Below are 26404 nucleotides of genomic sequence, written 5' to 3' on the forward strand. Positions count from 1 at the left end.
CTGTTAAAATATGTCTCTCTTTCTGGGTTGTAAAATATTAGCGTTGAGAGCTTGTGCTACAGCAGGTTCTGTGTGTGTGTGTGTGTGTGTGTGTGTGTGTGTGTGTGTGTGTGTGTGTGTGTGTGTGTGTGTGTCCATGAAGCCATAGGCTATATATGCCGGCATCATAAAGAACTATGGGGTCAAGGGCTATTCAACTTCACCTCTCCCTTAGGAGGTCTTCTGTGAAATGGCTCTAAGCATGGTGACCAACTCTTACTGTCCCTGCACTGTTCAGAATACTTTTAACGTTCTCTCGCTTCTGCAAGGCTTGCAAGAGTAAATGAAGACAAAGATTACAGTGGTCGGTTACCGACAATCATTAGTAGTACTGTCTATCGTATTTCTCGGCGTCAGTCAAATATTCTCGACAATTGGGTCTCTCATTTCGAATCTACATGTTACATGACTGTTTTCAGAAAAAAACAGTCACCTAACAGTGTGAACATGGGTGTTGTCATCTTGACAGATGGTAATGTTCACAGCACACTTATCATGAAGATGCATGAAGAAAGGACAAGACTTGGTCACACCCAAAACATCAAAGAACCACCTCCCGTCTGAACTACAACGCAAACATACTGAGGTTTAAACACATCAGTGGCTTGTCGCTGCACTCAGCACTTCGTTTCACTTGAAAAGAGGCAAAATCACGACTTGTCGGCTCATGCTACACACCTCCATTCAGCTAATGTCCAGTTTCTGTGTTCTTTGGTCCACTGACGATGCGCAGCTTTATGCGCCACTATGAACACTGACTTTTTGCGAGGCACCTAACTACAAGTGCCCAATGCATGAAGTTCCCTTCGCAATGTTCGGTCGGAAATTGGTTGAAATGGAGTTACCTTGTCTCACAGTACTGGGTCTGAAACCATTTGTCTTTGAGAAGGCGTCACACCTCCTTCTGGTCCCTGACAGTCAGAATCTTTTTATAGTCACTGTTCTTACACAGTGTTACATAGCTGCCAGTGGTACACCATTCCTTGTAGACATGTTGGACTGTGCACGCCAACAAAAACAAAAATGGGACAACTACATGCGCATCGTTGTAATGGACACGAATGGCGCTGTCATGGGCATGAAAGCTTTCTTCTGCCTACCTGTCGCATGTCCACGTCTACCGTTTCTACTACGTTGATTCCATTCAACCGACTGGCACGCATTAACCACATAACAGCCATGAATTGCGTCATTTACAGAGGGTCACGAGATCTGGTACAAATTCTACACCATCTACAACTAACCAAAGCGACTAGTATGCTATTTTAAGGAGACAACTAATATTTTGTCCAGATAAATAACTTACTTTTGATAACTATCACAGTGAGCTTTAGACTGTCATTTGCTAGTACAAAGTTTACTGAAACGAATACTCAACCTTACGTGGTAATGAAGGCTACAGTGTTTACAGCTTCGTCTGGGAATTCTCTTACTGAATTGCTGCGACTTGTTGAAAATCCAACAGGAAAAAATGTCATTCAGGTTTTCTGTGCCATATACACTCTATCAAGCAGTTGAAAAATGCGTGATCTATAAAAATTCTCGAAAATCAATCGAACAGTGTTTCGCAAGCCACTTCTTTGGAAATTTGTGGTAAGCTTTTACGGGACCAAACTGCTGAGGTCAGCGGTCCCTAGACTTACACACTACTTAATCTTACTTAATTAACTTACGCTAAGGAAAACACACATACCCATGCCCGAGGGAGAACTCGAACCTCCGACGGGCGGAGTCGCACGAACCATGACAAGGCGCCTGAGATCGCGCGGCTACCCCGCGTGGCTACCACGCGCGGCTCTTCTTTCATGGATGAATTACATTTCCTTAAGATTCTTCCTATGAATCTTAAACAGCTGTTAGTTCAGTTTACCTTAAATTTCAACTACTGTGGCTCCCCGCGTCATAAAATTGCATATGAATCTTAGCTGGGGATCTGATTTTCGTACTACTGATTTTATGTGGCTATACCATTCTAAAATCGCCCCGGATGTTTACTCCTAGATATTTTACAGTAATTTCTGTTTCTAATGATTTTTCAGCTGTAGTGTGATCATACAGCAACGGATTTCTTAAACTATTTATGCGCATTATGTTACATTTATTTAGACCAGTCCCTGTACCAATCATTAATTCTCTGCTGGTCTTCTTGCAGTTCGCTACACTGTTCTAGTGTCGCTATCTCCTTATAGAGAACCGCATTAGCTGCAAAGAGCCCCATCAAGCTTCCGACGTTAGCCACTATATCGTTTACGTATACTGGAAACAGTAACCATCCAATCACACTTCCTTGGAGTATTCCTCAAATTAACTTTATATCAGTAGATTATCTTCCATTAAGAGTGAAGTGTTGAGTTCTGTCTGCAGGAGAGTTGTGAATCCAGTCAGAAATATGGTCCGATACTCCGCAAGCTCGGATTTGTTTCACTCAACGACAGTGCGGATCTGTATCAAACATCTTCCTAACGTCAAGAAACACATCAATCACAGCGTTCTGCACCTCTTGCAGCAATATGGGGCACTTAAAAGAACCACCCTGTATATTAAGCTGCGTCATATCCCCATTTAATTATTACTCTGGGCGCTTACAGGTGGCTCGAACAATGAGCGGTATCACAGGAAACCTAAATAAGTATGACAAAAGGGCTGTGAATCCTCTTCCTATGGAATGTGTTTCCGGTGCGTTAACCACTGAGTCATGTCGGCTCCGCTGACCTTTCCGTGGCATCAGATGGTAAGTAAGGCAGCTACAGGCGTGGGAAAAAATATGGAAACATCAAAAATGCAACACATTACCATACCTAATATAGTGTAGGAAAACCGTTGGCATTAAAAACTTCTACCAGTAGTCTCGAAAAAGATTGAGTTTTTTGGGGAAAGAGACCAGACAGCGAGGTCATCGGTCTCATCGGATTAGGAAAGGATGGCGAAGGAAGTCGGCCGTGCCCTCTCAAAGGAACCATCCCGGCATTTGCCTGGAGTGATTTAGGGAAATCACTGAAAACCTAAATCAGGATGGCCGGACGCGGTATTGAACCGTCGTCCTCCCGAATGCGAGTCCAGTGTCTAACCACTGCGCCACCTCGCTCGGTTCGAAAAAGATAGAGATTCTATATAGTTTCCAAAGTAATCTTACACCACCTTTGCTGTAAAACAATGGCAAGCTCGGGTAATGATGAGGGAGACGGATAGCGATCACGCACCCGAAGTAAATCTCAAAGACTCAATAATATTGAGATCTGGTGACTGTTATGGCCAGGGGAGATGCGACAATACATCCTCGTGCTCAAAAAACCAGTCCTGGATAATGCGAGCTGTGTGAACTGGAACATCGACGTCCTGGAACACAGCACCGCTATGGGAGAATAAGGAATGTACCATGGAATAGACCTGATCAGCCAAAATTGCCACATGATCCTCGGCAGTAATGCAACCTTGCAAGGTAACCATGATGGCCATGGGACACCACGATATCTGCCCAAATGGTCACCGAACCCCCACCTAGATTCACTCTTGGCAGCGAGAACACTGCATCGTAGGCAAGGAATGGCGTCCGCCGCACTTAAATTCGGCGAGAAACTGGAAACAGTGCAAAACAAGACCCATCCGAAAAAATGTCATTCTCCCATTGCTCCATGGCTTCGGCACCTCGTTTTCCTGTTACGGGCTCAAAATGGTTCAAATGGCTCTAAGCACTATGGGATTTAACATCTCAGGTTATCGGTCCCCTAGACTTAGAACTACTTCAACCTAACCAACCTAAGGACATCACACACATCCATGACCGAGGCAGGATTCGAACTTGCGACCGTAGCAGTAGCGCGGTTCCGGACTGAAGCGTCTAGAACCGCTCGGCCACAACGGTCGGCCCTGTAACGGGCATTTGCATCACTGATGTGTGGTTTTGTAATTCGAGCTCGCTCTGCAATTCCACCTTATGGAGCTTGCTTCGTCTTATTTTGGTGCTGACGTGGTTCGCGAGTGCGACTTTCTGTTGTACAGCTACATTTGCAATGACCGTCTGTCGTTTTCACTAAACATACATTTTATCCGAGTTGTGACTTAGCGGACGATGCTTTACAGCTTTACTTATATGCGGCAAAAATCTTCGATACGGTGCCTCTTTAAACCCCAAACACTTCGGCTATCTTGGTTACGGAAGCGCTCACGATACGATTCCAAACAATTTACCCACTTTCGAATTCATTTATTTCCGACATAAAGCACTCACAACTACACAGAACACAGTTCTGACCATGACTGACATTTGCAGACCATCGAGGGCACGGCACAGGTGCCGTTCGTGATCACTCACCAAATACAACAGCGCAACCTGCAGGCTTGTCTAGCATCTGCATTCATGTTCAAGGGTGCATTTATCTCCATAGTTTTGTCTGACCCCCTACTCTCCCTAAGAGTACGGGTATCTAGGAGCATGCGTAGAGAGCGATTTAAAGTGGAACGATCACATAAAACTAACCGCAGGAAAGACAGATGCCAGACTTGAGATTCATTGGAAGAATCGTCAGGATATGTAGTCCGTCAACAAAGGAGGTAGTTTACAGTACCGTCGTTCGACCATTACTTGAATATTGCTCCTCAGTATGAGATATGTACCAGAGGAGATTGTTAGAGGAAACAGAGAAGATCCCAAGAACAGCAGCGCGTCATTTAGTAAGCACGGAAGTGTCATGGAGATGAACAAACAACTTTAGTGGCAGGCGCTGAAAGAGGGGCGTTCTGCATAACGGTGAAGTTCACTGTTAAAGTTCCGAGAGCGTACGTCCCTAAAAGACTCAACCAATACAGCCTGAGTCAGAAGGACAGATGCATGTTTTGAGGGGTGATATTGATTCTGAATAAACAACTTCGTATGGACGTATGCCATATTCCGAATTGTTTCCTAGTTAGAACACAACAATATCACAACGGTAAGTTTTTCTTGAATAACTCGAAAACTGCACCCTCGAGCGAAAACGAGTTGCAGAAAAAATTAAACTACATTAAATTTTCAGCAAAACAGACTGTATTCATTTTTTTCGTCTATGACCAATAGTTTCAGCGAAGAGAGCGCGAGATTATCGAAAATTTACGTGACGTGCATACGCTGTAGCTTCGGTAATTTTTCTAGGCCAATTTGTTACTTTTCTGACTTGATGGACCACAAGTGTCCTGTATACAATTGTTCGTCTCATCTTCCTCTGCGTTGCTGAGGTACCGTCAAACGGGGTGATTTCGGACGGGTTTGTCGTTATTTTGATTGTAACTTTCGTATATATTGTTAGATTCAATTGAGTTTTATGGAAGTGGTAGGGTATACGTGTAACGAATAAAATATCCCATAACCAGAAAGTGGATGTGTAGGTATATTTATCTGAGGCAGTTAAATAAAGTGTCGGAAGTCATCCCATGGATTGGGGTGATTTCGGACACATGTGTTTTTTAAATCTCTGTCCGACGTTACAGTATATAGAGCGCGAATTCGGACAGTTACTGCCTTTTTTTAAAATTCTACATGCTTTTTATTTGATTTTGGTGACATTTTACATATGGTGGGAGATTTTCCAGCTTTCCCTTGATATTGGAGAAAAACATCTTAACAGTCTCTTTGTTCACTTCTGCATGAGCTCGTTTAATATTTTCGCTTAAGCGAACGGAAAGATCTTCTGACTGTCGTTTGCGGAATAAATGCACCCATTCTTCTCCTGGCAGTTTATTACGAAATTTCTTCTCTTTTCGGACAGATTTATCAAGGTAGCCTTTAAATAAATATCTAATATCGAATTTAGTGAAGGGAAATCCCCAATGTGCAGCCCTCAAGATACCTTGCTTCAACATTTCTTCTTCTTCTTTTTTATTTAGCACTGGCTGTCCTCCCATTTTTTGTTTTTTTTTTCGGGTGTGCTTCCTGCACTTTATTTTGTAGGGTTGATTTAGGTATACCATACAAATCACACGCTTTTCTGTACAATAATTTACCACTCTGAATATCACGAACCGCTTTATCTAAAAGTTCTGGGTCATAATTACACCGTACTGTAGCACCTCTCCTGCTCTTAGACGTTCTTGGCGTTGTCCGAAATCAACCCACACAGTACACAGTTTTACAAAAACCGTCGTTATTTTATAACCTTGCACGAGAAACTTGGCAAACTTGTACAGAAATTGTCTCAATGCTGTTAGCTACTGAGTGCATCGACAATTGCGGTAACAATAACTTCCAGCTGGGCGCAACAATAGAAAGTTTCCACTTTACGATAGTGCATGATTCTTAACACTGAGACTGTTCGTCAGTTATCCACATAGGGAAACAATTGACGCAGAATAAAAGTTGTGGAAAGCGATAAATGCATTCTTGCGCTTAAAATAACTGGCGCACGGACGTTAAGGGGGGTAGGACGTCAAACGGGCCGACTTGGAGCAGGAGAGGCACCACAGGACATTTTATTTTCTACTGTCTATACTTTTACAAATAAATTCATAAAACTTTGTCAGCATGACCAGGAAGGTCTCAGGATTCACACTCATAGCAGTGGAAGTGCAAAAACAACACAAAATAATTTTTTTTAGATATGAAATTTCATCATTTTTTCACTTACTGTTGGCTGCATTTGTTGCTATAGGTATATTTTTCTTCACAAGTAAGAGAGATTCCTTGATGAATTTTGCACAGCATACAAACCATACTTACAGGTGTATGAAACTCTAGAATTTTCCAAATCTATCAAAAACTGTATTAAAAGTTGAGATAATTAACTACAAAATTTGATATTTTTCTAAACATAAAGTTTAAAACGTAACAGCTCATTCATTTTTTCATACATTAAATATATTCTAGAATTTCAGGCACATGTAATTATGGTTTGTATGGTGTGCAAAATTCATCGAACACTCTCTCTTACTTATGAAGAAAAGTGTACCTATAGCAACAAATGCAGCCAATAGCAAGTGAAAAAATGATGAAATTTCACATGTAAAAAAAATTATTTTGCCATATTTCTGAACTTCCGCTGCTACGAGTGTGAATCCTGAATCCTTCCTGGTCATGCTGACAAAGTTTTATGAATTTACTTGTAAAAATATAGACAGTGGAAATTAAAATGTCCTGTGGTGCCTCTCCTGCTCCAAGTCGGCCCGTTTGACGTCCTATCCCCCTTAAAAGAAGTAACTCTTTGTTTCTATGCAGTGGCAAAGAGCAAATAAGCCATACTGTCCGAATTCACCCCGGTGTCCGAAATCACCCCGTTTGATGATACGTTGTAAACAGTGATAATGTTTGAATAATACAGGAAATAAATAACAGAGCACATTAAATGTGTCCTCTCTCGGAAACCATTCGGAATAGGGCACATGCCCAGATGAAGCTTTTTGTTCAGAATCACTAATACCATGTCCGCCCCCGGTAGCTGAGTGGTCAGCGCGACAGACTGTCAATCCTAAGGGCCCGGGTTCGATTCCCGGCTGGGTCGGAGATTTTCTCCGCTCAGGGACTGGGTGTTGTGTTGTCCTAATCATCATCATTTCATCCCCATCGATGCGCAGGTCGCCGAAGTGGCGACAACTCGAAAGACCTGCACCCGGCGAACGGTCTACCCGACGGGAGGCCCTAGCCACACGACATAAAAAAAAACCATCAAAATACATACCTTCCCTCTTGACTCAACTTGTAAGTTGCTTCCTCCGATATAAAAAACATAAAATTAGAGAGATTCGAGCACACGCGGAGGCTTACCGGCAATCGTTCTTCCCGCGAGCCTTTCGCGACTGGAACAGGAAAGGTGGGAAGTGACAGTGGTTCTCCAGGTACCCTCCTCCACACACCGCAGGTGGTTTGCGAAGTACAGATGTAGATCTAGATGTAAGGCTAGGCGACAGCGGGTGAGGTGACGCGGCCGCAATGCGCAGTGCGCAGCATCGACCGCGCGCCACTGGAGGGGTGAATCGGAGGGGTGCGTTGGCGTTGGCGGCGGCGGCGGCGGCGGCGGCGGGCAGAAGCTGTCCAGTGTGCGGACTGCGCGCCAGCAGCAGGCAGGTCGTGTGCGGGCGGCATGGCGCGCTCGTGACGTCATGGGGCGGGGCCGGCGCCTGCTGCGCTTCCGCGACATGCCGGCGCACCTGCGCTTCAACCCGCACATCCGCGCCGGCTACCGGCCGCTGCAGGGTGTGCGCGGCTGCCTCGCCAGCCTCTTCTACCTGCACAACGAGACCATCAACATCCTTACGCACGGTCAGTCGCTTCTGTCCGGCCGTGCCACTGCAGTCTGCACTACTACACTCTGTTCACAATTACTTTAGGACCGACAGCGACGAAGGATTTAGTCGGATGAAGTCTGCGCGGGAGGCAGACCAATCCACGTGACCCGTGGACGCAGCAAGCATCCGCGATTGTCGACTCTTCACCCACACCATCACAGCACTTTCCACCTACACTGTGTTTTAGGCTTTCGTGTGATCGTTCGTTGGAACGCTGTAAATTTCTTCGTTTTCATGTCTTAACGTATTTTACATGTTGTCACTATTGGTTGTCGGCTGATACTGAACGTTAGAACAAGTTCGTCGAATGTTATGAGTGCAAAGTTCGACTTCCCTCACTTGTTCAGGGGACTGTGGTACGAAGTCAATCGAGAGAAGCGTGTTATGTACCTGCATCAAGATACAACAGCTAAATAGCGGCCAAGGCTTTGAATGTCAACAAAGACAAGGCTGCGAAGATTGTCGAGGATATGTTCGAGAAAGTCGAGTAAGCTGGAAATTCATCGAAGCTAGAAACTCTGTGGAAAAGTATGCGTAAGCGAATTAGCAACATAGTTTCATTTTCTGATCATTCGATGCGTCGCAGAAAGGAAATTCTAATGTTCGGCATGTTACTGGGCTTATTTACGTTCAGTTTCCCTTACAGTCGCACATCGATATTTACAGTTCTGTACAACGTGGCCTTTCACTGTTGGCATTTCTTTGGCCATAAGCTGTTGGCGGAGATACAAGATCTTGTAGCGTGGTTATGTCGATTTTTAGGGCAGATACGTGACGTCAATATTGACGTAATGGTGTGGCTTGATGAGAAGTGGATCAATTCTGGCCACGTGCTCTAGCAGGGCTCGACAGATGACACAACCAAATGACGCAATAGAGGCAGATATTCTACACAAAAGCGAAAGGCAAGGTTTTTCACAAAGTTTCCCCTGCTTTTCAAAACGAAGAGGACAGTAGATCATCACGAGGAAATGTACTCGCTAAAACCAAATAAGGGAAAACCACCAACAATTGTTCGTGATTTATCTGCTTACCAATCTGTTATTGACAAGGCGTGTTTGATGAAAAAGCGAGAGGAGCAGATGATACACTACAGAGTCGCAAAGTCTAAGTAAGTAAATTTTAAAAAGGTGGGGTAACTAATGTCAATTCATAAATGACAATTTCCCTGATACGAAATTGACGAACTAGGGAAAACATACGGGCGTTCAGTCATTAGGTTCTCACCCTGTCATCACCATTTCATTCCAGTAGAACTGATATGGACCCAAATAAATGTTATGTTGCCAACAACACTAAAAACGAATTATACTGTCTACAGTAAAAACACTAAGCAAAAAGGTGTTCAGAAAGTCACATCCGAAGACTGGAAGAAAACTGTCAATCATACACAGTCCACATAGTCCATGATGAATTGGCAGAAAGAGCTTTTTTTTTTTTTTTTTTTTTTTTTTGTAATGTGGGAAATGATGCACCATTAAACAACCGACAGGGGCACTTTATCATGTGAAAGAGTTTTCCATCATCATCATCATCACAAAATTGACTAATAATTAGAAGGCTGTTACAGCAACTGAATTCGAATGACCATCTTCTTAGGATCTTAGTATTAATCGCACAAGAGAAATCTCTTTCACTGTTTACATTATAATTGATGCAATGCTCATGTAATACAATTTGTTAACATTGCACGTTTTTCTTCCAAATGGATAAGTATCCTCATTTCAATGAAGAGGCATAATTTTTATTTTGTTACAAATAAAGGCAAAATTTGATTAGAAAACGTAATGAAATGTCAATGATAAACCTAATGCTCTCTTTCTTAGAATGGAACTAAACGGGCGGATGCTGAGGTTTTGGCGCGAGAGCGCAGCATAAAGCGTGACATTAAACTCAAGTTATGCATATGAAGACATATTGTGTTGTTAAGAATTCGTTGCAGAATGTGTTCGCCAAAATTCAATAACAAAAAAGTTTCCCACTTCCCACATGTCCATAATTTGGTAACATCGTCAGGAAACGCATTTTCGTAAACTTTCCATATATAGTCTTAAAAATTTGCTGCCCTGAAGAACCTAACTGAAATTTAAACATGATGCGGCTGTCCCACTGGTTAGCACACTGGACTCGCATTCTGGAGGACGACCTTTCAAACACGTGTCCAGCCATCCATATTTAGGTTTTCCATAGTTTCCCTAAATCACTCCAGGCAAATGCCAGTATGGTTCCTTTGGAAGGGCACGGTCACTGCCCCACAAGATCCTGATATTAGTACGCTATCTGTATACCGAAACGTCAGCGAGTATGAGTGAGTTCAATGGAATGTATGATTACGCGTGTGTTCCGTGCTGGGCGTGAAAAATCTGCTCCGCGCCTCCACGTGTTCCTGCCGAAGTGTCAGTCCTAAAGCAATTTTGAACAGACTGTGAGACAGTGTGTTTTGGGTCGCTGTTCTTCTTTTCCCCAATTCCGCTAGCCTTATTTAAGATAGTGTTCCCACCTCGATTACAAAGTGTAAATTTTAATATTTGTTATTGTGTAAGTAATGAATAGGGCAGCCAGAAAGCGCAATAATGCCTTAATTATAAACACAAAGATCTGTTTCTCTTTAGCTCTTGACACACGAGTGGAGAATTAAGCATTACATTTAACTTAAATTATCTCGTGTTAGCAGTCTTTGACAGAGTTCCAGTTTAGAGGACATGAAAATATCATTCATTTTAAAAATTTTGTTCGGGTAATATACCCATCTAAATTCAATAACGAAAAATTTTCCAGTAGACAGAAAATTCGTTAACGTTGTCAGGATACGCGTTTCTGGTAAATTTACAGTTTATTGACTTAAATATTGCCCTGGACAGAACTGAAATGGAAATACACTAAAGCACCAAAGAAACTGGCATAGACATGCATTTTCAAATACAGAGATATTTAAACAGGCAGAATACGGCTCTGGGGTCGGCAACGCCTATATAAGACAAGTATCTGGCGCAGTTATTAGATCGGTTACTGCTGCTACAATGGCAGGTTATCAAGATTTAAGTGAGTTTTTAACGTGGTGTTATAATCGGCGCACGAGCGATGAGACACAGCATCTCCGAGGTAGCAATGAAGTGTTGCTTTTCCCGTACAACAATTTCATGAGTGTACCGTGAATATCAGGAATCCGGTAAAACATCAAGTCTCCGACATCGCTGCGGCCGGAGAGAGATCCTGCAAGAACGAGACCAACGACGACTGGAGGGAATCGTTCAACGTCATAGAAGTGCATCCCTTCCGCAAATTGCTGCAGATATCAATGCCGGCCGTCAACAAGTGTCAGCGTGCAAACCATTCAACGAAACATCATCGATAAGGATTTTCGGAGCCGAAGGCCCACTGTTGTACCCTTGTTGATCACGACGCATAGCTTTACGCCTCGCCTGGGCCGGTCAGCACCGACATTGGTCTGTTGATGACTGGAAACAAGTTGCCCGGTCGGACGAGTCTCGTTTCAAATTGTATCGAGCGGATGGACGTGTACGGGTATGAAGACAATCTCATGAATCCATGGACCCTGCATGTCAGTAGGGGACTGTTGAAGCTGGTGGATGCTCTGTAATGGTGTAGGGCGTGTACAGTTGGAGTGATATGGGACCCCTGACACGTTTAGATACGATTCTGACAGGTGACACGTACGTAAGCATCCTTTCTGATCTCCTGCATCTATTCCTGTTCATTGTGAATTCCGACAGACTTGGTCAATTCCAGCAGGACAATGCGACACCCCACACGTCCGGAATCGCCACAGAGTGTCTCCAGAAACACTCATCTGAGCTTACACATTTTTGCTGGCCACCAAACTCCCTAAACATGCGTATATCTGGGCTGCCTTGCAATGTGCTGTTCAGAAGAAATCTCCACCCCCTTTGTACTCTTATGGATTTATGGACAGTCCTGCAGGATTCATGTTGTCCGTTCCCTACAGCACTACTTCATACATTAGTCGAGTCCCTTCCATGTCGTGTTGCGGCACTTATGCGTGTTCGTTGGGGCCTACACGACATTAGGCAGGCGTACCAGTTTCTTTGGCTTTTCAGTATATGATGCAGCTCTTCCAGAATACAGTGCTAGTGCCATATTTGTATATTGAATAGTTTGTGAGTTTGAGTGAACTGAATGAAATGTCAGATTAGTGTATGTTTCAAGCGCAATGTAGCAGCTCTGCTCCGTGCCTCCACGTGATCGTGACGAAGAGTCTATCCTAAAGTATACGGCCTGACAAAAAAGTGAATTAGCAGAAGGTGAGGAAGAAAAGCACTGAAACGTCGCACTTAGAGAGGGAATATAATGTCATTTAAATGATTACAAAATCGGGTAATATTTACAAAGAATTTGACGGTATGAGCCCATTTCTGAGTGTGACGTTACACTCTGTCATGCTTCGATGCATGCACTGGTTCAGTTGGGAGAGCTGTCGTAAAGCCATTATATCCCCCTCGGAGGCAGTTTGCTTAGCGACTGTTGTAACAGATCCTTGATATCATGGCTACTGGCGCTGGGACAGTGTTGGCATCCGAGCTGGTCCCACACATGTTCTATCGGGGTCAGGTCTGGGGATCTTGCTAGTCATGCGAGTACCTCAACATCACGCAGACAATGCATAGAGACACGTGACATTTATGGACGAATACTGCCCTGTGACGTATCACTGTGCCGTCAGAATGCCGTCAATCACTGTCAGCCATTACCTGAAATCATACCCGATGGCTCCGCTCAAATATTATCAGCTCGATCACTCTCCACACCATGTCATAAGCAGTAACCCCGCTGTGACTCTTCAAACATTGGAAGAATGGGACCTCTCCTTACGTCGCCTCATGCTTGTCGACGTTGGTCATCCAGGGTAGTCCATTGCTGCGAATCTTCGCCATTCATCAGCACGCGTTAGTTTCCAGTTATGGCACCACCCAAAACGCAGACGTTTGTGCTGTGATGGTAACTACAGCCTACGCATGGGACGGTAACTCATTAGTCCGGCCGGTGATAGTCTCCAACTAATGGTGGGAGATGACACAGAATGTTGCCGGATGTCTATTAGTTGCTCTTGGCTGCCAGTTGCAGATGTGAAGGGATTACGATTTACTTAGTGCACAACACGCAATCGTCCATTAAGGTGGTCGACTGGAACCCTGACGACGCCTGCCCTCGCGTTTCCATTCAGTCCAACATCGTGCCACAGTCACATACGAATCTGGATATTGCACATTTCGACCAGTCGCCCAAATGAGAATCAACAACGAGGCGCCGTTCAACAAACTTGTTAAAAATTTCAGACCAACGAACAATACTCGAGAGCCGATTGTACACTGATTTTTTTCCAAGCAGCCATTTGCTTGATGAATAACGTTCCTAAGGGTTCTCCCTAAACAGCTGCCTTTCTACAAGCAGAATTACGAGGTTGTACCGAAAAGTAAAGCTTCCGAATGTTTTAAGTGAAAATTCGTAAGGCTTATTAAATAAAACAAACTTTCCAGAATGAGATTTTCACTCTGCAGCGGAGTGTGCGCTGATATGAAACTTCCTGGCAGATTAAAACTGTGTGCCGGACCGAGACTCGAACTTGGGTCCCGAGTTCGAGTCTCGGTCCGGCACACAGTTTTAATCTGCCAGGAAGTTTCAAAACAAACTTTATTAACATTCCGCGTCTTTATTCTTCATGTGCACATATTTATTTCTCAACGTAGACCTAGTCATCCTGGTGACGAACACATTTCTCCCAACGAGAGACCAATTTGTTGATACCATCACTGCAGAATGTTTGACTTTGTTAATGGAGCCACAACTCACTGCTGCTTGCATCGCTACATCACTATCAATGTCGAGCCCTCGAAGGAGTTCTTTACGTTTTGGAAACAAATGAAAATCGGATGGGGCCAAAGCGGGACTGTATGCAGGATGATCGATGACAGTGAGCCCAACACGTCGGTGCAATGATGGGCTGTACACGCTCTCGTAATGTGCCGCACTTACCTGAGAGCCGTTTCTATGCTATCCGACGATTGTCTCTGATGAGTTCCCAACTTTATTCCTATGAGTCTTGTCGGTTGCTGTACGCGGTCGTCCACTCAGAGCTGCGTCACACGTTAAGGTTAGCACCACTGTTTCCTTCATTACGAGCACGTACAACCCAGTGTTGCACATTGCTGACGTCGATGCAATCATCACCCCACACCTTTCACTGTTTTGTGGATTTCAATTGGAGGCACGTTTTCAGCGGTTAGAAATCGATTACAGCACGCTGTTTCTCAAGCACCGATAAAGTTACGTTACACTTTGCCGTGTTACACGCTACAATTCGGAGACCTCTAGTGGCAGAGGGATACAACTTACGTCAGCGAAGCGCGCAAGTCGACCGAGTAATATGCATGACATGTAATACCTCAACCGATATTGAAAACAAAATAAAAAATTTAATAGGTCCTCTTATATAGTCGTTGCATCTTAAATATCTACAGAGAGACAATCCTACATAATTGACCTTAGTGACTGAGTGCAGTGATTGATCGCCTATAATTTGGTCTAACGATATTATCTTTTCGTCTATTCACGAGAGTTACATTAAATTCCGATAACGTGCGTTCCTAGAAACACCAACAATAAATTGCTTTCTCCTATGTATATATCACAAAAAGCCTTTGAACGTAAAGTTAGACAGATTCGACCTCATACAGGGCTTAACAACAGCCGTTATTCCCGCGCACGAATCGCGACTGGAACAGGATAGGGAGGGAAGTAACCTGTACGTTAAGCACTCTCTGCCACACATCGTAATGTGACTTTACGTGTATAGATGTAAATGGAACTATGATGTCCGGTGTGGATAACTTTAGTCAATGGAAATATTTTCTTTACAAACACTACACACTTTTCTCACTACAGGTATTCACTTGAAAATGTATACACTCAGGTTAATGACGTCACAATGCTAAGAGAAACAAAAAAAATCAGAAAGCTACTATAGATGTTCCGAAAATAAGTGTCGTCATTGTTGATGGAATTTTTGTTGTCAGCCTCCGCATGGAACGTTATGGCCACTGTATTCTGGGACGCGAAAGGCGTGGTTCTCCTTGATTTCCTCCACCGAAGGACCATCAGTGCGACACGCTACTGCGACACCCTCCTCAAACTCCGGTCCACCATTCGACGAAAGAGACCAGTGATCTTTGAGTGAACGTTTGTGCGCTGGACGACAACACAAAACAACACGCAGCAAGGCTCATACAAGATCAGATTCGTCACTTAGGATGCGAGAGATTGGGTCATCCCGCCTACAGCCCCGATCTTGTCTCAGTGGACTTTCACTTGTTCTTTGCATTGAAAGCCGCACTGCCGGGAGGTCATTTCCAAACTAATGCTGAGGTGGAGCAAGCTGTATGACAATTCCTTACCAGAGTGGTTTCATCAAACTTATTGAACGTTACGAAAAATGTCTCAATCTCAGTAGTGAATATGTCGAGAAATAGTGCAAGGTATATACTTCATGGTGCCATAGTGTTTTGCTTTTGGCAGTGAAGTTTCGGTATGGAAAACAGTAACGAAACTCAGTTTCGGAACGACCCTCGTACTACGTTACAATCACTGGAGACCAAGCGTCCCTTAAAACAAAACAGCAAAGAACCCCTGAGAGTTTGTTATTGACTTCACTCTCTCCCTCTCTAGGGTACGTCACTTACCACTGTCACATTGCAGCTCTTTTCACAATAAAGAATGTGATAGTCCATAGAGGTAGCTAGAATACATCTGTAGTGCGGTGCAAGCGCTCCATCCGCACCTAACTTCGGCAAAATGTGCAACAGTGTGTAGTCAAAAAACTCCTTAAAGTACTGCACATCTGTATTGTGAGAGTGAAATGACACAATTTCAGAGACTTTACTGGTCTCATACAGATATGATTACATGTATGTAGACTGAAGCGGCGAGTGAAAATTTGTACCAAGGTCGGGAATCGAACCCGCGTCTCCTGCTTACTAGGCAGGTGCGTTAGCCACTAAGCCAGCTTGGCACAGAGGTTCACACAACTGCAAGGACTACCCTGGGACGCCTCCCTCCTGGGCACAAATTCTCGCTGCCGCCCCAGTCTGCTTTAAGTTCAAAGTGTGTCAGTTCCTAAGGAACCAAACTGCTGAGGTCATCGGTCCCTAGACTTACACACTACTTAATCTAACTTAAACTAACTTATGCTAAGGACAAAACACATCCATGCCCGAGGGAGGACTCGAACCTCCAGTGGTAGGGGCTGCGCAATCCGTGACATGGCGCCTCAAACCGTGTCGCCACTCCGCGAGGCAGTCTACTTTAAATTCTCCCTTACACACGAACAAAATTGCCGAGGCTCTCGATGTTCTGGAATATCACTCCAGCATCGAACGTAAAAGGGGGATCCAGGCTGAAACCCAGGTACAGTTACTTATATAAATGAAATGACATAATTTCAGAGACTTAACTTGTCTCATTCAGATACGAATTTACATATATGTAAAGGGGAATTATAATAGATTGGGGCGGCATTGAGAATTAGGATCGAGGAGGGAGGCATGCCAGGATAATCTTTGCAGTTGGGGTGAACCCCTGTGCCAAGGTAGCTTAGTGGCTAAATGCACTGCCTTGTAAGCAGTTTCAGTCCATATACATTGTGAGCGACGTGGGTGCTATTCTGTCATTTGGCGCAACGGATTCATCTGAGATGTACCCTTTACCCTGAGGCTCCTGCAAGATGCAATTTCCACCCCCACACTACTACAGAAGTCAGACAGACGCTCCTAACGTTCTAAAGAGAAATGCCTGAAAAACTTTCAGCAATAAATATCTTCTGGAGACGTCCGCTGTAAGGAAATGACACAAAAATTCACAAAATTTCTTACGTAACTAGTGGGATACTTGGGTACTGGAGTAGTGCTAGTTAGTGTAAGAAAAAACATGAAACTAACGAAAATTATTATTTATTTTGCAAAAATTCTGAGAAATCACAATGGCACTTTTATTTATGAACTGAACCAGTTATTTTCGGGTTCTTTTCGGAATTTGAAGTTACCTCTTAAGGATAGGAGTCGCTAATGAAATTTCTATACAAAGTTTAAGATTGTTATTGACTTGGCAGAATGGCTGAGAGCCATGCCTACTCAACTTGAATAATTATCTGTTAGAATGTTGCTAGGTACGGTCGAGGCTGTCGCGTGTGAAATGCAGTGAAGTGTACTGTTGTGGAGGAAATATGGGGCTTGCAAGAGCTGTAGCGCACAATACCGTAAGCTGCGCTGACTGCTGTCTGCGCCGCTCGCTGCTGGCAAATAAGATAACTCTCGTTCTATCTGGATTGACCTTCGCCAATCAAACTCTCCCTACGCCTTGATGAAGTCAAGGACTCCTATTCGCCCCTAGTCTAACTATTGGCGAGGTACACCAATCAGATAACCAGTCCACAGCGATGCCACTCAAAAATTCGCTCGCAGGCGTCTAACTATAACTCTGTCCATTCACACCGCACAATAAGTGTGGCAGCCAACACAGTGAACAACGCTTAATCGCAAGGATTCAGTATAGAGTCGCACCCCGATTCACTCTCGACAGAGGTGCTCTCCCAGTGAAGTACTGAGGAGAGACTTGTTCCTCGCTCTGTGAGTACACGTACGAGCACACACGCTCTCGTTACGTGTTCTCGCTCCAAGAGCGACAACGGAACGGCCCCTCTCCACGCCAGACGTGAAGAGGGTATATCTTTTAGTCTCTTCCATTACTCCTTCAGCTCAAGGCGTCAGGAATATCGTCTGCCAATCAGCATTGCTCTTCTAAAACGGGAGAATGAAGTTTCTTTTAAGGTGACCAATCCGGAAATTTGTAGCATCGGCGTTTGGCGTTTGCTGTCTCCCTGTGAAAACCTCTGAAACTGCGTGCTATGTTTGTAAAGGATGTGTAGGCTGGGTACTCCCACAGAGTGCAGCGAAATTTGCTTTTAAGCCAAACACGGGGTTGTTCGCCCTTTCACTCGGGCAAACGTTCTCTGCTCTACGGGCGGTTGCCTGCCGACGTAGATAGGTTGACTCGTCCTCTGAAGGGTCCAGCCTCCTGGCATACGTTTTGCCTCTCCCGAACTAAAAGCTTTTGTGACCGTCGTGTCTTGAATGTGTGCATGTATGCCAGCCTCGAGTATTTCAACCTCGGTGCGCACTTTGCGATTTACTTGTTATTTGCATGAATTCATACAACATTGACTTTATCTTATCGAGTTTGGGTTCGAATGAAGCGTCTTGATGTGCGGAATATGATTGCGAGGGCGGAATATGTAAGCAATGAAGATCAGGAGACCACGACTTCTTACATACCTCCCTCCTTCTGACAAAATTTTTGTCTGGGGTTTGTCAATCTCGAGGAAAACATTGACAAAGTCAGGCAAAAATTGTTCTTTTAGATTTTCCAATAAACTTTTCTCAGACATTCTTAACAATTTTACAACGTCTTACAACATTTATTGTGAGGCTTTTGGGAAAATTGGGCTCTATTTGCAGTTCGCATAACGATGGAGTGACCACATTAATTTCACACTAAATTACATTAATTGGAAGTATTACGAGCTGCTGCCATCGCTTCTGTGTAGAAAACTTAGCATACTGAAGTGCAGCCACACACTTTTGATTCTATTTTCCTCTGATAAGCTAACTATTCTTAGCAATTAACTGTCACTGTAGCCTGTTGAGGGCTCTACTATGGTCGTTACGCATCACACAACACACTCGAACTGTGTAAAATTACCCCTCCAAAATAAGCATACAAAACATGTAGACACAAAACAAGATTAATTAACTGAAGCACTTTCCGATAAACAATAATGAATGAGCACGTGTACTTACAACGCCGGTTCACTACAGCGATTCGTACATGACGGAGCAACATCTCAGCAAGAGACATAGCAGTCAGGACAAAAGGCTGAAACACATTCATTCATGCATTCGTGTAAGCAAAAATATTTTTAATTCGCATGATCATAACCATACAACCATGAAGACAACAACGATAATCAGACGAAACAACACCCACTACATAAGTGCAATACAGTGGCCTAATATAATTCTTAATATCAAACGCAAGCGCCGACCGTGGCAGCCGAGCGGTTCTAGGCGCTACAGTCTGGAACCGCGCGAACGCTACGGTCGCAGGTTCGAATCCTGCCTCGAGCATGGATGTGTGTGATGTCCTTAGGTTCGTTAGGTTTAAGGAGTTCTAAGTTCTAGGGGACTGATGACCACAGCAGTTAAGTCCCATAGTGCTCAGAGCCATTAGAACCATCAAATGCAAGCCGCCACCTGTTGTGCAACATAGATCTGATTAATATTTTTGAGGCATCTGCCAGGCAAGCAAGTTTCTAATTTCTGATTCATTAAATAGTACTTTAAACGCGATAACCATAATCGGTCAGGCTTTCTGCTAGTATCCAAAACAGATGAACATATTTTAGACTGGGACAAAATAATTGACGCATAAGTACAAAGGCAATGTACACTGCACTCGCAATATTCCAAGACTATGTGTGCATGAAGTTACTGCGTTCTCAGTATACAAACCGTGCGGGTCCTAATTGAGCTACCGCCGTCCGCCGGCATCTTACGGAACCTGTGTCGTAAGAAATTATTGAGGCGCCTCCAGTATCGCCAATAAGCGAATCTGACAGTCAGTATGGACTTCTCCTGTAGTGGTATGAGCGTCTTCCACATATATATTATCTTCTCCATATTGCCGATTAACGAATGTCTGTTACTCAGTAACACGCGCACTCATAATTAAAGCTAAAGTGGAAACTTTCTTCTGCCGTGGCTCGCCATCCTTGCCTCATTCCGCGACAAACAGTAATTTGAATGTTGGATAGTCCCTGATTGACCACACGCTAAAATAAGTTTTATTCACAAATATATTTATACAGAGAGTTACAGCTCATTTCCTTATCTCATGACAAGCAAATAGTGTACATACATTGCTTAACAATAAAGGTGAAGCACCCAGAAGACTTGGTCTTACGTCGGTGTAACTTCGTATACCTACACACCATTGGCGGGCAGGTTAATGATTGGAGTTGCAGTGTTCTGTGACAGATAGAGCGGCTACCAGAGTGCGTTAATGTTGTTCATGTTTAGTTTTGTTACCATGCCTGATAAAGCATAAAAGGGCTGTGAGAGGCATCAGTTGAGTGATCGCTATGAAGGACGTGGAGGTGCCGCTTACTCGTGCGAGACAGCTTTATCTGCACCTGATAGCGTGTGAGAGGCCGCTCATTGTGGGTTTCCATTTGACTGGCTGGTCGAATCTTGCAACATCCAGATTTATGAACCACTCCGATGTGACAGTGGTTCGATGTTGCGTTGCATGGGAATGTGATATCACACATATTCGCCGTCGACTGCTCTTGACCATCACGAGAGAGGATTGCCCTACTGTGCGCCGAGCACATCGTGACCCACTCACATCTGCGTCTGTCATCCGAGAACCGGTAATGTACTCCCGTGGAACATTCTGCCTAACACCATATGATTGTTCAGAGAATAACAGCACCGGACTAGAGAATTACCATGCCATGCGTTGGGTGCTATTGCAACACAAAAGGCTACGTCTGGAATGGTTCCACGACCAGGAAGCATGGACTACTGACGAATGGCGTTGCATTGTGTTCAGCCATGGATCGCAGTTCTGTGCTACCTCGGATGAGCATCGTCAGCTTGTGTGGGACAACCTGAGGAGATGTCCCACTCCTTCAATGTTTTGGGGCTTTGTGGAATTGCAGCAGTGTTATGCCCAGGTAATGGTGTCAGGAGCCTACATATATGGCTTGAGGTCACAGCTGGTAGTTATTGAGGAAGCTCTGTTGTCACAACGATACGTCTCAGACATCCTGCGTCCTCATCTGTTATCCTTCACGCGACAGTATGGTCGTGCCATTTTTCAACAGAACGATAGGACGATGCTTGTCCACTCATAGCACGTGGCTCTACAAACATTTTGCATGATGTTGAGGTATTCCCTTGTTCAGCAAGATCCCCGGCTCTGTCCCCGATAGATCACGTGTGGCACCAGCTCGGGTATCAACTCTCTCCCAGTGTCAGTACCAGGATATCAAGGGCCAGTTACAACAGTTGTGGGCCAGCTTGTCATAGGAGAAGCTGCACCAGCTTCTTTCCAGCCGAACCCGTGCAATCGTACAGGCGAGACGGGGTGCGACGTCATGCTGATAAGTGGATTCATATTGTCAAGTTCTTTGTAAATTTGACTCGATCACTGAAGTAACACAACATACCTCTCACCCCGTGAAATTTCATTTCGGTTCCTCCTACCCTTCTGAGTACTTCACCATTTCATCAGATAGTGTACATTCATTTAAAAAAATTTAAATACGGTAATGTATAACAGAATAACTGTAGGTAGTTTACAGAGGCAGACGATCAGCCAACTTGTCAGGTATCGCACTGCACAATAAATATCGAAACTACAATTCGTAGAGGCAAAAAATATTATTTATGTATGTAGCACTAATGTTAAAAGTACCCCTGCTTATTGGTTCCATTTCAGTTGGCCGCTTAAAGCTGGAGTAGATCGCTTTCCAGAGCTTACGCCATACAAAAGCTTTGAATGGCAACGGGGTCTCCATATTACTCAGTAGCTATGTTAACTTTCAGATCACGGAGATGCGGTCAGCTTTTGTATTTTGAATGCCAGCTAACACACACCAAGGTAGCCCTGAATTGTTATCCATCAGATCCGAGTAAACGATGTTGAGGCAACGTCAGTCTAGCTGGTTAGAGATGGAGCCGAACTTTGCTTAAAGAGAGACGGATAATAATAGCTGGCCGTGACTGTATTTAAGAACAAGCTTTCCATCGTTCTAAAATGATTTAGTGAAACCACACAGCACTCAGAATGATCATGCTGAGTTATGAAACAAGCGTACCCTGATCTCCAGCATAGTGTCTTAACATCTATAAAATCTCGTTCGATTTGGACTACAGAACTTATTATTGAATGCTGGTGCCGTATTGGAGCAGTACTATTAAATGTCCCAATGTCAGTCTCCATAGTTAGCCAGTGTCTGTTGTGATGTGGACTGCATGTACCTACCACTTGGTATGAGATGCTTCTCTGGCTGCAGAGGGGCCATTACAGACAGTGGCGAAACTGTTAGCAAACAGTTGTCTTTACTGCTGGGCCTTGATTCGGATAGGACAACGCTGACGGTACGTATGAGATCCTGTAGAGATGAAGTCGTTTCGTAGAGTGCATTATCCAGTCACATCAGACGATAGTGTGGAGTCGTGGTATAGTGGGCAGCTACGGCTAGACGATCGCGGTGGATGATCTACAGGCTGCTCCACATTCCTGGTACTCTCTGCGTTGATCTATACACCTGGGAAGTTTTGAGACAGTAGCTTTTCTTCAGTCCCATGACCTAGCCGTTAGCGTCGTTGAGAAATGGCGCAATGCGGATACGCGGGGACTACCATGGGTTCTTCTGGGATGAAAAAGTCTTGCATTGGAGCAGAACAATGGTTCTTTAAATGTTACGAGCAATACTTCAAGTATTCTGCTTTGCACCACAGTTAATATTTTACTCTAAGCCCAACCTCTTCACCTAACCCGCCAGCTTTCCAACGTACCTTGACTTCGACTGTGTGCGCAGTCTTTTGATGCGTGTTCAATAACCAACAAAACTTTTTTTCTGGCCTCAGGTGGAAACTGTATGGCATTACAGTCCTCGTGGTCATATTCAAGTCTCGCTAAATTCATTGCCACGTAGAGCAAAGGTGCTCATCAGAACAGTTGGTGGAGTCAGCAATGTCTAATTTTTGTAATTAACTCCACATATTTAATCGTTTTAGAAATTGGAAGACGTTATAGTTCAGAAGCCCTTGTGCAAAAATACATTCCTTCTACGTTGCTGACTAAGTTCCACATTTTAGGCGTGGGAGGATGTTCACTTGCCTTCGTAATCTGTCATTCACGACAAACTGTTCAGAGGGCAGGTCCCCTTTAAACACTCCAATGAGAGCATCCTGCGCTTATTCTTTATACCATGTGTAGTCGACACTCGTGCATATATAGCGTCAGCATGGACAGACAGTCTCCCTGTAAGAGTTCTCGTAAACATCTGAAAGGCACGAATATTCTGATCTCTCTCTTGATACCTTGCTTAAAAAGAAGGAAGTCATCATAAGACCAAACTGAGATTGGGAAACAGTGGAGGAAAGAAATCGACTGTGCCCTTTTAAACGAACGATTTCGGCATTCGGCTTGAAATATTTAGTGAAATCCTGCAAAAGTTAAATCTAATGTGATTCTTGAAGTTTTCCATGTGGTTTCAGGATTGCAGCCGATGACATATTGCCACGATATTTCGGCTGTCAACCAGGCAGCTGTCTCCAGGCAAATTTTCCATTGAATGAAATCTGTAGATGGCTACCTGAATGTCATCCGAAATATTGTGAAAAGATGTTGATATCGTCCGACTGCTATCCCAAAACGTGATGGAACACCTAAACATATATGGTCGGGTGGTGAATTCAACACTGGCCATCCTGAATACAACAACCTTACTCTGTTGTTCGGTTCCAGCTAAATTTTCTCCATTGACTCATACAACAGAAACCACGTCTGTGATGTTGCCCACCTACGTGCTGTCTGTGCGCTTATCTAATACTCTGTGCACAATATAACGTGGCCCAGAACGTCTAAAGGTCGGTTATCCAGGAACTTCTGACGACGTAGTGCATTCAATTAAAAACTGTAATATATATATATATATATATATATATATATATATATATATATATATATATATATATATAATCCTCACCAACAGCAAAACAAATAATTTCCACGAGCGATAACCACATTGTGGTGTCGATTTTGTTCATAATCACTTTTTATAGTGCTGTGGATAGTTATTTGACAAAGAGGTTCAAGCTACCACGTTTCTCAAGTTATCGCTTAGGTCTCACCTTACTAACAGCTACTGAAAACGTTATTACTGCAGGACATACGTAACGTTACAGTACACAAAATAGGAAGGAACAGCCTTCGTTCGACTAATGGTAAATTCAGTGCATAGTTTTGCGCTCAGAGAAGCGAGGCATGCATTTAGAGAATTTAGTATCTCGAAACTGTCCCGTCGATAACAATTAGTCTCCCGCCTATCTAGGGAAACTAGTATTTTATCAGTCGGGGATAAGTGCATTTGGTTTTCCTATATTTATGGAACGTAAGTTTTTTTCAACGCATCGCATAAACCAACAGAATGAATTTGTTGACCAACCACAGTGTTCGTTTTAGACGTTTGCGCAGAACAACTGTGGAGCTCTGCCCAACCCGGCCTGCAATGCGTTTAGTAAATGTGAGTTGCGACATCTCCGTCGTTTACTGACTACTATGGCTTGCAGATTTATATTTTCCTGCATGCGCCGTGGGTTCTAGAAGTAGCTTAATTAGGTGAAAATGTTAGTAAAATACTGGAAACTACCTGCGGTAAGAAATATTTGACGCTCTCTGTTTAAAGGGACACATCCCGTTCCTAATAACCTCGTAATCGACGGGACGTTAAACACTAACCTTTCTTCCTTCCTTCCTTCAGGGGACACGTAGAAGAGGAACATGCTGTTTCGGTAGCAAAAAGAATACTATTGAAAAAACTGACAAACTGCCTTAGTTGATTATTGTTATGAATGTGTGGTTTAAACAGTTAAACAGAGAACAGAGTATAGTAGCAAATGACGAGCTACATAAAGGATCAAGCCCACGTTAGTTCAAGAAGTAGCTACTATTCTATAGGTTTGAAAGATTTTTTGAAGCTGCGTCTGCGGATTAATAATATCATAACTCCAATTTAATGCATTAGTCATGCTCACAGACACGTGATTTGGTTCCTATTGATGCTGTTGGTAGGTGGGATTTCACTCGGTGTGGCCTGCACCCCAGTAAAAAAGGAAAGAGTAAATCGACAGCGTTGATAGCAAAGTCCTTAAAGGGGGGGGGGGAGGGTACTGGAATTCACGGGAGTATCTCTTTTTTTAGTATAAGATCAGTGTCCAGTGGTACAACATTGAAAGAAATGAAGTGTAATGACTAGCTGAGACAGTTAGGTACTAAAGCTGTTATAATATCACAAGATTCTTATAAAAGTACCAGTACAGTGAAAAATAATGTTAGTGTATTGCATCAGAATATCAGGTGGTTAGAAACCAAAGTAGATCAACTTCTTGTTTGTTTGGAAGATTTAGAAACAGAGAATGCAACATATGTACTATGCCTGTCTGAATACCACATAGTCAAAATATAACAAAGATAAATGTAAGTGGTGGATATAAGCTTTCATTACATGTAAAGCAGAGACAATATGTAAAAAGGAATTGTTACTTATGCTGAAAGTTACAGTAGTGTGAAAAATTTAGAAACTAAAAAAAATTGTGTGGAGCAACATATAGAAGCATATCTTAAACAAAAAATGGCAATATTACAGTTATAACTGATATAGGTCCTCGTTGGGAAATTTCTGAAAAACAGACACAGGGAACCAAATTATTATTTTTTGGAATTTAAATGTAGATTTTCTGAAAGAGTCTGATAGGAATAATGATCTTGAAATTTTACTTGGTTCTTTCAATTCAAATCAGTTATTGATTTTCCTACTTAGATAGTATAAAAAAGCACCACACTGATAGACAATATTTTCATAAACTAAGATAAATTTAATCAAATAAAATTTAACCTGTTAACAATGGTCTTTCTGATCATGATGCACAGCTAATTACAGTAGCTGACATTGCTCCATACAATAATGCAAAACAGTCCTCCAAAACAATGCATTCAGTTAACGATTTGATGATTGAAAATTTTATAGAAAGCTTGCAGCCATTAGACAGGGATGAGGTGTATTTAAAATACGACTTATTTCGTGAAAGGTTTGTGAGTAATTTTGAAAATAGTTTCCCCTAGAAAACAGTGAAATATAGTTTAAAAAGCTGTGTAAAAACCATGACTTACTGAAGGGATAAAATAATATTGTAACCAGAAAAGTGAAATACATCTAAGAAAAAGAAAGAGTAAT

At 43.2% G+C, this 26404-nt stretch overlaps 1 protein-coding gene across 2 annotated transcripts in view; it reads left to right on the plus strand.

The window, feature by feature from the left end:
* Nucleotides 1-8100: 8100 nt before the first annotated feature.
* LOC126469225 (progestin and adipoQ receptor family member 4) overlaps nucleotides 8101-26404 on the plus strand; it is a 165355-nt gene continuing 147051 nt past the window's right edge. For both annotated transcript variants that reach the window (XM_050096615.1, XM_050096616.1), the window contains exon 1: nucleotides 8101-8263. In XM_050096615.1, coding sequence (XP_049952572.1) covers nucleotides 8104-8263 — 160 coding nt within the window. In that variant the 5' untranslated portion in view covers nucleotides 8101-8103. The remainder of the gene's footprint in view (nucleotides 8264-26404) is intronic.

Source organism: Schistocerca serialis, chromosome 1 (assembly GCF_023864345.2).
Source record: "Schistocerca serialis cubense isolate TAMUIC-IGC-003099 chromosome 1, iqSchSeri2.2, whole genome shotgun sequence".
Lineage (NCBI taxonomy): Eukaryota > Metazoa > Arthropoda > Insecta > Orthoptera > Acrididae > Schistocerca > Schistocerca serialis.